The 12,913-nt window shown below is 38.7% G+C and overlaps 1 protein-coding gene across 1 annotated transcript; it reads right to left on the minus strand.

Moving 5' to 3' along the window:
• Positions 1-1,701: 1,701 nt before the first annotated feature.
• Positions 1,702-12,509, minus strand: ppt2b (palmitoyl-protein thioesterase 2b). The gene is made up of 8 exons (XM_080442107.1): positions 12,010-12,509; positions 10,368-10,521; positions 9,708-9,803; positions 8,238-8,345; positions 7,263-7,346; positions 4,748-4,832; positions 3,913-3,967; positions 1,702-2,958 (listed from the first exon to the last, which is right to left on the minus strand). The coding sequence occupies exons 1-8, from the start codon at positions 12,193-12,195 to the stop codon at positions 2,815-2,817; spliced, it is 912 nt and encodes a 303-aa protein (XP_080298233.1). The 5' UTR covers positions 12,196-12,509; the 3' UTR covers positions 1,702-2,814.
• Positions 12,510-12,913: the final 404 nt, after the last annotated feature.

Consider the following 12,913-nt stretch of genomic DNA (forward strand, 5'->3'; position numbering starts at 1 on the left):
GAGGCGCTTCGTGGTAATATCCGGTGGGTTGGCTGAGTATTTCCGGTTCGCGGGGCGTTTATGTAATTGTAGTCTTTTTCAACTGACCCACTTTGTGTGTGTGTGTGTGTGTGTGTGTGTGTGTGTGTGTGTGTGTGTGTGTGTGCGTGCGTGCGTGCGTGCGTGCGTGCGTGCGTGCGTGTGTACAGTACACACACATACACACCTACACTAGAAATGAACCCTCCCCCCGCCCAACTGTTTCATTGCTACTAGTAGTGTTGAAGTCTTGTTTATTGGGGGTTACCGTAGGCCACCGTTACTATCAAAAAAGCCATTTTGGGAATTTGGGCCAATAAATAGATATGAATTCTATCTTGGAGCCGTAGAACATATTTGAGCCTTATATGTCGGTAACACAGCAGCATATATTGAATTTAGCCTATCAACATTAATTATTAAAATGTACTTTTTTAATTTAGGCTACATACTTTGGAGCATGTAAGAATAACTTTAGGCCTCAACAATAATAAACATTAAAATGTAAAAAAAAGACCCCCCCCCCCCCCCCACATACACACACAAATAATCTTAAATGTAGCAAAGTGGAAGTTTTAATCACAAAATGTATTAATGACAATTAAACATTTACAGACGACATACTTTGGATACTATAGACATTTTAGAGCACACTCACAATTGCTTTTCTTTCATTTGCATCACTTGAACAGTTGAAACAGTTGTCCATGTGCAAGACTTATTTATAGCCACGGATACACCTGAACAAATATTTCCCTTGATTCCTTCCATATACCTTCCATATATGCTTCTACAATCAGTTCATTCAAGTGGGCTTAAAGCAAAAAAAACGTCAACAATATTAAAATATACATAGCCTTCACCACACAACACTCAAAATGCAACAGCTTTAAAATGTTTATACTGAATATTAAGCAAACAAATTCACCATCAATACTTTCCCTTCAGGTTAACTTTGTAACCTCTTTGTGCAATGCATACACTGGTGATAAATTGTACTTAATACCTATGCTTATACTTAGTTGCTAGAATATACTTAATGTCAAACTAGTCAGACCAAGTGCAGATGGCTATGGTGAGACTCCAAGTCTATTTACTTGTATTTGTATTCCTATTTTGAATCTTACTCGTATCTCACTACTCTTTACCTGTACCACGGTTCATGCTGTTACAAGACCTGAATTTCTTCAGGGGGAACAATAAAAGGTCTATCTATCTCTATCTACTTCCATATTCTCCTATTTTTCTTATCAAAAACCTGTAGAACAACAAACAGCCATGAACATCCACAATAACACAAGTAGCAATAAATACAAACCATTCCCTTTTTTGAAAAAAGACAGATAAGAAGGTAGATTGAACACCTGAGATATCTAAATGGGATGGAAGGTAAAGTACAACACATGCAGATTTGTAGGACAGGTAAACCAAAAGGGCTGCAAAGTTAATCATGTAACAATTGTATATCACAATTTTAGGTTTTAGATTTATAGAATTTGGCAATGTTAAAACATTTCATGTCTTTTAGAAAGAATAACTGTTATTCTTATAATATTTACAAAAGTAATAGTTATCACTGTAGCCATAAGTGTGCACCTGTATAAATAGCGTACAGCACTGCTACTTTGCTATTTTTCTATAACCCATCCCACCCCTCACCCACCCACACACTTTTTAGCACCATTACTAAAGGCAGTGTGTCATAGCACTTCGGTTTGAAGATGACCTCTGAGATACATGGAAAACATTCTAAATTTAAGGCTTTGTCTACACTTAAAAATTACTGCACGATAAATGAATGATGATAAAAATGTGATATTCATTATCAAATCTTAAAACATAAATAGGTTTGGTAGGTTAAAACACAGGGAAACATGATCTCTGTGGTTTAAAAAGGTACAAATCACTCAGTTCTTGTCCATCTGTCCATGTACACTAAATGTACTGTAGACCAGATGTCAAGGAAAGGTTACTCAGGCACTCTTGTGTTGTGTGATACTAGACTGGGATCATTTCGCTTAGCAGGTTGCAGATCAGGTCCACAGAGAATCAGCGGATCGGAAGTTATTTGTGTAAGTGCGTGTATGTACTAACTGTATGTATGTGTGTGTGTACAAACTACCAGATACCGTTTTGGAGTAGGCAGGCTCTAGAACAAGGAGCTGCCCACTGAACAGTGAATAAAAACCAGGCTCTCCACAGGAGAGCCCGGTGATGCGAGCTTATGTAGAATACTCTGAGGTATGACGGTCACAACACACACATGGATACCCAAGTAAAGGTGTAGATGTCTGTGGGAAGTACAAGTAAAGGTGTATATGTCTGTGGGAACTGGGAAGTATACACAAGTAAAGGTGTATATTTTGGATGTAGAGAGGTATGATATAGGTTTGTGCAGGCAGTGTTTTACACATGGTGGAAATAAGGGCGAAGCAACCTGCTGAGTAAAGAAAAAAAAAGTGTGTCTACTGTATATAAACACAGTAAAACCCTTTGTGTTATTTTAACTCTGAAGAGTGCACACATGTAACCAGATGTAGGTGATCTGGTTACATTTATACACTCTTCTGAGATAAATCCAAGTGTCACTGGGATTGTGTGTGTGTGTGTGTGTGTGTGTGTGTGTGTGTGTGTGTGTGTGTGTGTGTGTGTGTGTGTGTGTGTGTGTGTGTGTGTGTGTGTGTGTGTGTGTGTGTGTGTGTGTGTGTGTGTGTGTGTGTGTGTGTGTGTGTGTGTGTGTGTGTGTGTGTGTGTGTGTGTGTGTGTGTGTGTGTGTGTGTGTTCCAAAGCTCCATGCTACACCAGCCACTTCTCCATGCATGTGTGGAACACAGTTTCATTGGAGTGCCAATAGACGTGCTCTACTCCAGGTATAGAACACAGGATGAGGTCACCGCGAGCCACCAGGGTCTTCAGACCAAACACGTCACTTAAGTACAACTGGAGTAACAGAGACAGGAATATAGGAGGCATGTCAGGATGATTTAGTCACATATAGTGTTGTTAAAATGCATTATACAATACAAACAGGACAACAGAAAAAGTATTGATTATTTTGTGGCGATCTCATTTCAATGAGCTTTAGTAAATAAAGCTCACTGAAGTAAACACACAACCAATCAGGCCTTTCAGATCAGGCAATGGTCTCCTAACTGTACCTAAATTAAAATAAACATCTAGCGACGGTGCATTTAATCACTATGTTCCTACGCTCTGGTTGGTTTAAAGACTTAATTGATTCAGATAATCAGACATAAAGGAAGACTGTTCTACTGGTTAGGAAAACAACAGCCCCTTTAAGTTGAACCTGAACTGTGGAATTACTTGATTCAAGCTCTTGATTTGAAAAGGGATCTCACAATGTTTGTTCATATTTTTAACATATTTTTGGGGATAATCTTTCATTCTCAAATTACAGTTATTGCCAAATCCCCCGTCCACCAGTGTACTTGATCCCCCAGTGGTGCCTGCCAACCACCACTGTTGGTCTATGTGTGTGGTTATGGAGTCACCAGCCAATTTTTTTTCACCTGACAGTGAGAAGTTATAAGTGTGTATCCCTCCCTGAGGGCACCCTGATCAACCAGTAGATGTCGCTAGTGACAAAGACACAAACCACTGCAGTCTTCCCCTACCTGTGAACACTAGTTATGAGTGCCTGGAGGCACAGTTGTTGGGAATAGAACTCAAGCCTCTGCAGTGGTGAGTGTTTTACCTCTACAACACCCGGTTGCCCCAGGATCTCACAATGTACAGTATACTAGCTCACAATGTGTTGGTTTGTGATACGGTGTGAGCTTAAAAAAATCTGCTATTTGGCGAATGTTGTCCCAGAATAGGGACAGTAGGTTTCATGTGGTTAAAACAGCATTATGAAGAGTTGATTCTACTCACATCTTGGTGTTGCATCTCAACAACTGTCTCGTTGTCGTCGTAAAACCCGAACTGACTGAAATGATAACAGAGAGAGATCATATGAGAGGATTATCTAAAGATGAGGCATCATCCAGAGAGAGCAAGTATCTAAGAAGGAAAAAGTTGGGTTAGAGGTGAACTAATTAAAATAGCTGATGTAGAATAGCTGATGAACGTGTTGCAGCGCAAACACGTCGTGAGCTTGTAGATCAGCTATTTTCGTGCAACTAAGTATCTTATTTAACAAAAAAAAACATAAAAACTTTCTTATCACCTTAGGGAAAAAAGTTTTTTTACAATCCAGACAAATATTACACCACATGGTGAAATGAAGAGAACAGAGAATAGTTTTTCAGTAATGGGGGAAAACTAATCTTAATATAAGATCTTATTTATTTATTTAACATGTAGAGCAAAAGATACAAAGATACCCTCAGGACCCTCAGATCATAAGAAAGGAAAACTGTTCAGCAACACCTGGTGGTAGAATTTAGAAAAATGTAATAAAAACCAATCAAAGCAGCTTTGTTAATCACTTCAGCCATATTTTATACTCGACGACACTATGACTGTGTGCTCAAAAGCAGAAACAATAGCTGACATACAACCTAGTGCCGCACTGTGAGCTTGTAGATTTTATTTTATTTTAGTAGTAGTAGTATTTATTTATTACTTTTTTTAAACCATTTAAATATTTAGCCTATAATGACATGCCCAAAATTGGTACACCAGGTTGAAAGTGGTTAACCAGGCGAACCAGTTTAACCCAAAATATACAGAAAGATGTAAACTAAACAGGATGGCAGACTCTCACCTTGACTGCCAGGGTGTGATGACGCCATCATCTGGACCTCCAATCAACACCAGCTTGTTGATCTTCAGGAAATTCTTCTTCCACTCTGAATGAAACATCATAACATAAACTTACATACATACATACACCTAAAAACATATGACTATATGTAAACTCGATACAAACTCTGTTATGGTAGGTATTAACCACTTGGCGCCACTCTTTAGGGCATGCTCTTTTCGAGAATAAATAAAGGTTTCAAACAATCAATCAATGTTATTATAGGTGAAGATTTTCCAAAGAAATTGCAACATTAAAAAAATGTTGTTCCCCCCAAAATAGCAAAAATAGCCTATTTACAAGCTCACAATGTGTTGCGAGCTTGTAGATGAGCTATTCTTGCTGTTTTCACAGCATGGCTCTGCAGGAGGCTAGCCATCTATGAGAGGGTCTGTGTGTCTGTCTGGAGTTAATCATGTTGAAATAGGGCTGAAGTGATTAATATACGTTAATTATTTATAAATTGCTATTATTAATGATTATTTATGTGTTATTGTCTCCGCCGAAGGTGGAGAATATGTTTTCGCTTTGTGTGAGCAAACATTGTTAGCCAAGCTAACATTGGGCAAGCTCCACGTGACACGTGTCAATTTGTTGACACCAATGCCTCTGATTGGCTAGAGGGACGCGTGACGAAATAAAATTCTATAAATAGGTGTGTCACTTCAAAAAGCCCCTACTTTTTGAAGTGAGGTAAAACAGGATCAATCAGACTTGATTGGAACAGTACCTTCAGTAAGTCCAAGTCACCCGTCTGTGCGTGTGTGTTTCCCTCTGAGAACACCTAACATTGGTCAAGCAAAGGCGCAGAAGGCCAAAGCTAAGAAAGCATACTCATCTACAATTGTAACGTAGAAGAGGACTAGAGTTGAAATGATCCCACAACAAAGCCGAACTCTTAATACGTGTCAATATGTTGACATCAATGTCTCTGATTGGCTAGAGGGACGCATGACGAAATACAATCCTATAATAAAAAGGTGTGTCACTTCAAAAAGCCGTTTACGTTTTTGAAGCGAGGTAAGACAGGATCAATCAGTCTTGATTGGAACAGTATCTTCTAGTCCAAATCACCCGTCCGTGCGTGTGTGTGTCCCTTTGAGAACACCTGACATTGGTCAAGCAAAGGCGCAGAAGGCCAAAGCTAAGAAAGCATACTCATCTACAACAGTAACACAGAAGAGGACTAGAGTTGAATTGATCCCACAACAAGACCGAAATCTTAATACGTATTAATATGTTGACACCAATGCCTTTGATTGGCTAGAGGAATGCATGACGAAATACAATTCTATAAATAGGTGTGTCACTTCAAAAAACCGTTTACGTTTTTGAAGCGAGGTAAGACAGGATCAATCAGTCTTGATTGGAACAGTATCTTATAGTCCAAATCACCCGTCCGTGCGTGTGTGTGTCCCTCTGAGAACACCTAACATTGGTCAAACAAAGGCGCAGAAGGCCAAAGCTGATCAAACACACCAATCAACTGCTGAAACTGTTCAAGACAATGAAGATGAAGAAGACAGACAAGTATTTGAACAAACCAGTCAATTATGACGACTCCCATATGATAGATTGCTTCAATGTAAACAGAGCATTGCTTCAATTAAACAGAGCTAAGAATCATAAAGAAAGAATGAAATTAATCAGAGCCAAAAAATCGCTAAATGACAAAAGACGAAGACTAGCCATGAATGCTTACAATATGACACAGCAAAGATTGCTACAATCTCTGGAAGAAAAAGTAGAAGAGTCTGAAGAGAACATCGAAAGGAAAAAAAGGAACTGGTCAGAGTATTTAAATAATGAAAGACAACATCAACAAGCACATAACACGAGTAAGAAGAAACGATACAGATCACAAGAATTAGAAGTTAATGAAGCTGCTCTCGCATTCTTAAAGAAGATGTCCGAAAGTGGACCCAATTATGTCTGTGGTTCCTGTGAACGAATGCTCTACAGAGAATCAGTGGCAGAGTTTAAACCTGGAAATTATACAGGAACGATAGATATTGTAAGTCTCCTAGGCAAAAACCCAACTGCAATCAAGCAAAACAACACTTGGATGTGCCACACGTGTCATCGGGCCATTAAACTTGGGAAACTCCCTACACAGGCTTGGGCTAACAACTTATTACTCGACCCAATACCCCGAGAACTGCAGGACTTGCACCTGCATTTTTTTAAACATTTTTTTAAACATATTTTTAAACATATTTTTAAACATATTTTTAAACATATTTTTAAACATATTTTTAAACATTAGAAGACAAAATATGATTTTTAAATCATTTTTTTTTTAATAAATATTTCTTTAACATACACCTTTTTATTTAACTACAGTATATATCTTTTACTCTACTGTATCTCATTAGTTATTGCTATAATAATATAATTGCTATAGTCTGCTGGCGGAGACTTGTGCTCCGAGGAGCACATTTTCTAGTCTTATTATGTATTAGGTACATCTGCTGACCTGTTGAATTGGGATTAGACCTCTCGCTGTTGAGTAGAGCCAAATAGTCACTGTTGTTCACGTACATGTCCCTGTGGTGTGGGTCTACGGGAGAAAAATAAACATTATATCAAACAAATCAATTCCAATGGCCTTCTGGTGTAACAGCAGCCAGATACACATACCATCTACTTAACTGTACTGTACTTATCAGCATCCTGGGCTCATATCGACCTCCTGAACTTTGCATGTCTATTGCTCCTACCACTGCACAATGGCTAATCAAAACCCAAGAGGTTCCGTTGATAAAATTATCTTGGAAGAAATAACTTTTCTTCATGCATCACTCCTTATCAGGCCTCAGGAGCAACTGATAATTTACAATTCCTGTGGCATTGGACCTGAACATTGGAATGAACAACAGAATAGTGCCTGGAGTCGTCTCTCACGAATCAAAAATCAAGAGGGATTATTTGTCACTCACTCATACAGGTAAGGGCAATAAAATGTTGTAGACCGTGCTAACACAACAATACAACAACAAGATCATAATAATAATAAATGTAGTTATGTATACATAAGATAATATAAATAAGATAAAAAATTAAGTTAGGTAATTAAGTACAGGTAAGAAAGCTCTTTACCACATCATCATGAACACTAGCGCTGTCCCTATTCTGGCATGAACATTCGTCAAAAATAGCAGATCTACAAGCTCAACGTGACGTGTTGTGAGCTCGCAGATGGGCTATTTTTGGCAAAGATATATGGTGTACTGTAGAGGGAAAAGGGAGGGTATAGCCCTGGGTGACCCTAATCAATAGTGGTTAAGGCAGTTAAGGTCAAATTGTTTTAGCAGCAATGCCGATTATGCAGAATAAATATGGGGCAGGATAGTTTGAACCCAATTTATCGAATGTGCAGCAGGGTATACATGAATTTCACTTGTCTATGTAGATTTGTTCAAGTAACATTTTGAATCTCTCCCTGACTCACCATTCCAGTAGTTGCAGATAGAGATCCGTTGACCCACCGAGGTATAACACAGATGGAACAGGTTCGATTTCACAAACTGAGGGAACAGGTACCTCAGATAGTCCGTGTCTGGTGGAGATAAAATAATCAATATCAAGCGATAAAGTTCAGATTGCAACCAAGCAACTGATGTAATTGATGTTTGCATAACTGATGAGCTGCATTTTGAAAAGGATGCACTTTGGCTCAAGTCTTCCAATCTTCAATCTTCCTTACATCCTGTCGCAGCACGTGTTTCAAATAAACCTGTTTAGAGTGCTTTATGGTTTCTGATTACATGTTTATATTTAACAAGAGGATAGGAAAGTAGAGCGGGAAAATTGTTATTTTCTTTCAAATTGTAATTCCTAACTAACATGATAAAATACTATTTAATGCTGCTGATAACTTGTGAATACATTTTTATTTTGACCAATGACCAAGCTGTATGGTAGAGCATGTTAATACAATAAAACGAACACAACTACAGTGGTTGTAGTGGGTCTCCTTGCTCTTCTATTGACACATTTAGATCCTGTGGTCGGGTAGGACTACTACTGGTAGGACTACAATTTATCCCCTGTCCAAGCCAGCTTTCTGTCATAGCAGTAGAAATGCCAACGATCATGCGGGGGACCCGGGTTTGAAGCCCAGGCAGGCAGTATATCAAAGTTACGGATTGGAGCTGTAATAAATCACCAACAACAGTGCTCCACTCCCCAATCCCCCTCACTGCTCATGGAACACAAGTAGAAAACAGTTCCCCCTTTATTTAACTACTTCTCCAAAGTGAGTGACACCCACAGCCACAATACTAGAGGGAGTGACAACGATCTGGTACTACCCAAATATAGAACAGACATGGGAAAATTCTCATTCTAGACTCTGCCACCAAAATGTGGAATGCCCTGACACCATCCCTTAAAAGATGTAAATCACTGGTTTCTTTCAAAACTTGCCTGAAAAAAACAGGAGACCACAAGGGGAGATAAATGCATTTTGTATGAAAAAGGTAGTGCACGCACATCCGTTGGCCCAGGTGCTTAGACAAACAAAGTATAATAAAAAAAGAATAAAGTCTGCACACTGGTGGTTGCAAAAAGCTCCAGAATGTATTGCTCGTCAACGTTGACGAGCAATAAATTCTGGAGCTTTTTGCAACCACCAGTGCGCAGACTTTAGATAAATGCATTTTCCCATAGAACTGCTGCCGTTTTTCCTTTTTCTCCTTTGTACATATATTGTTTTGTATTTGTTGATGGCATGTATTATTGTGTTATTTGTATGCTATGTTGATGAATTACATAGGACCACAATGGAAACAAGTTCCCAGGACTCTTTTGTGTTATAATTTTAGCCTTAATGTCTACTGTACCTGTACCACGTGCTGTTTAAAACTTTGACTAATAAAGTATTCAATCAATCAAAACATGGGTTTGTTGTGGAGCTCACCTCCGTACTGTCCAGCCTGAGGTGAAGAGAGTGAGATGAAGGAGTGAACGTTGTGGTCTGGGAGTGTGGAGAGGATCCCTCTGCAGATCAGCCCACCTGGAAACAACATCAGAAACACCAGAAAATTAAACACGAACTATAGGAAGTCAAACATGAACTACAACATGAAGTACAGGAAGTCAAACATGAATTACAGTAAGTCAAACATGAGCTGCACTACTCGTAAAATCTACTACTAGTACTACTAGTAAAATCCTGAGGTAATTTAACTCTGAGAATGTACTCAACTATCTGGTTACATTTGTACACTCTGAAATTTAGACTGAGGATTTTACTATGTGTCAAAAATGCTGCTTAGGAAAGGTCAAATTAGACCCTTAAGATTTATAGATGTATTTATCTAGTCAATAAAATGAGTCTGACACAATGCTGTTCAGATACAGTAGTTTTATAACCTCATGATGACACACCACTGCTCTTTCTCTGTCTTCACTCACTCATGTGCCAATACGAAACACACACACACACACACACACACACACACACACACACACACACACACACACACACACACACACACACACACACACACACACACACACACACACACACACACACACACACACACACACACACACACACACACACACACACACACACCTTGGGAATAGCAGATAAAGTGGACCCCTTCTTGTGCATTTTGCATTATAGGGGAGATAGCTGCCTTGAAGCCTTCAACCTGTTTCCATAGCGGCTGTAAACTGGCGCTTCTGTCAAACAAGTCAATAACTGATACGTTGGTTCCAGGATGAGACTGTAAAAGAGAAGGTATGGGGTTAATAAAGACATTAAGAGTTAAGATCAGCCATATCAAATTCTATAATCATGGAAGGAATGGTTAGGTCAGCTGATTGCTCAGGTGCTTTAGTTGAAGGAACATTATCTGTTGGAATGTTTTGATAATTGATCTACATGCTTTAAAGATTGATTACTCTGACATTAGGTAAGGAAAAAAGCTTCTGAGTGAAAGAATGGTATAGAGCATTCAAGGGAAAGAAAAAGTGGGATAATGTGTCCATTTCATTTCATTTTCACATTATTTTGTGCAAACTTCACATGAATTAGCGCAGTTACATATTAAATAAATAATAAGACTGAAAGTATGAGTAGAAGTATCAAATATCAATACAAACTGGTGTGAACAGTGTACCACAGCCTCTTGTGCAAAAGAAAAACATATCAAATAGCAGCAGATATCAGATATGCATGAATTGTATGGGAATGGGAATATATCTACAGCAGTTACATCCTACAGGAAGTGAGTGAGTACCAATATAAACCCAGAGTGCTGGGTTTATAGTGCAGGACATTCTAGGTACCCTTTCTGAATTTCTCCCCTCTCTGCTAGAGAAACAAAGGTCTGGTGGTAGGTCACTTGGAGGGGAGGTGTTGATCATCAACAACTCCTGCATGATCAACAATCCATCACAAACGCCCCCTTTTGAGGGGATTACTGCCCCAATGTCAATCACTGACCCAACCCAACAATGATCAAAAATTAAAAAACAAATCCAAGGGATTACTTCACAAATAATTTGGATTCAATTTCAGCAACTAACTACATTTCAAAGTCACCTAACCCAACCCTGAGTAGCTACAGTATATGAGAAATATCAGAACATAATGATGGTCTAATGAAATAATTAATGTTTATCAAGGTACTGCAAGTTAGAAAGAGTCTGGAGGATGTTAGTGTAGCAATATTTAGGTAATTAGGTAATTTAAGAAATAGTGTATGACTGGAGAAGATAATGCTCATATATCTGGAGCAGGCTGTTCTGTGTTGTGTTTTATTACTTCTTCGATCTAGCTCCATTAAGAACCTCTCACTCCGCTATAGCGGAGTGAGAGGTTCTTAATGGAGCTATCTTCGATCATGCCATGTAATCATCTTGGTTGTTCTAGCAAAACAAGTGTCCAATAACACTTGAGTCTTGACAATAAAGTAGCCGCAAGCAACTTAGATTCTACAGATAGCGTCTAAAGGGTTAACAATAAAGTACCATTTCTAAAACTTAAAATGAGACATTTTGCCATAATGAAAATTATGATTCAAACTAGAAGCGAGCAAATTAAATGAATCATAACAAAGTCTAGGTCACAATTTGGCCAAGGCACATCATGTCCTCGAATGATAACGCGAGGACATCATGCTCATGTTTCGTGCAAACTGCCTCCTCAAAGTGTATTCAAGTACTGATCGACCAACAACATTGTGTAGCAACATGTATGTTTGACTCACGTCGTTGATGAATCGTAGTAAAGCCCCAAATTCTCCAGAGCTGTCGAACAGTCCATGGATGACGATCACCGGCTTGTAGCCGACGACCGCAGCCCACAGACACGCACCGAGCAGCGGCCACAGCAGCTTGGTCGCCCCGCTGATTCTCCTCCTCCGGCATGAATCTGACGAATATGAACCTTTCATACTAGATCGGTTAAAACGTATGTGCACTTCTAGATAATAAAACCTTTAAAACCGTTTAGTAACCCCCCCAAAAAAAAAATCTGTCTAGAAAAAATATTAAAATATACTGGTGTTTGAAATTGTTATTCCCATTTGTTTTTTTTCCCAGCAACAATAGCGGTACTGTATATTAATCAAATACTAACTTAAGTCTCAAGGCTAATATGAGCCCGTCACTTTGTATTTATTGCATTCCCTTTGTGGATCCACGTGTAAATGAATAAATATTGTGTGAAAACAGCAGCTGAGATCTGATCTCTCCACCTCCACAGGTAGGATGTTTACACACTAGGCTTTGTTTACTCCGGATGATCTGAACGAAACGTGCGTCCGTATGTGACGTCATTTCCGGTTTCAATGTGGATTCTCGCAGTGGTGGAAGAAGTACTCAGAAATACAGTAAAAGTAGCAATACCACAACATAAAAATACTCTGTTACAAGTAAAAGGCATGTGTTCAAAATGTTACTTGAGTAAAAGCACGAAAGTATTGGCATCAAAATATACTTAAAGTACCAAAAGTAAAAGTACTAAAATGTTTGAAAATAGCAGATGTGAGGCTTTGCGAGCTTGTAGATCGGCTATTTTCAAATAGCCTATGTATAAAATAGGGCTAAAGAAGTGGTTAATGTATGTTTTATGATATAATAATTTATATACGCAAAGTAACTAGTGACTAA

Source organism: Gymnoscopelus braueri (genome assembly GCF_963280865.1).
Source record: "Gymnoscopelus braueri genome assembly, chromosome: 11".
Lineage (NCBI taxonomy): Eukaryota > Metazoa > Chordata > Actinopteri > Myctophiformes > Myctophidae > Gymnoscopelus > Gymnoscopelus braueri.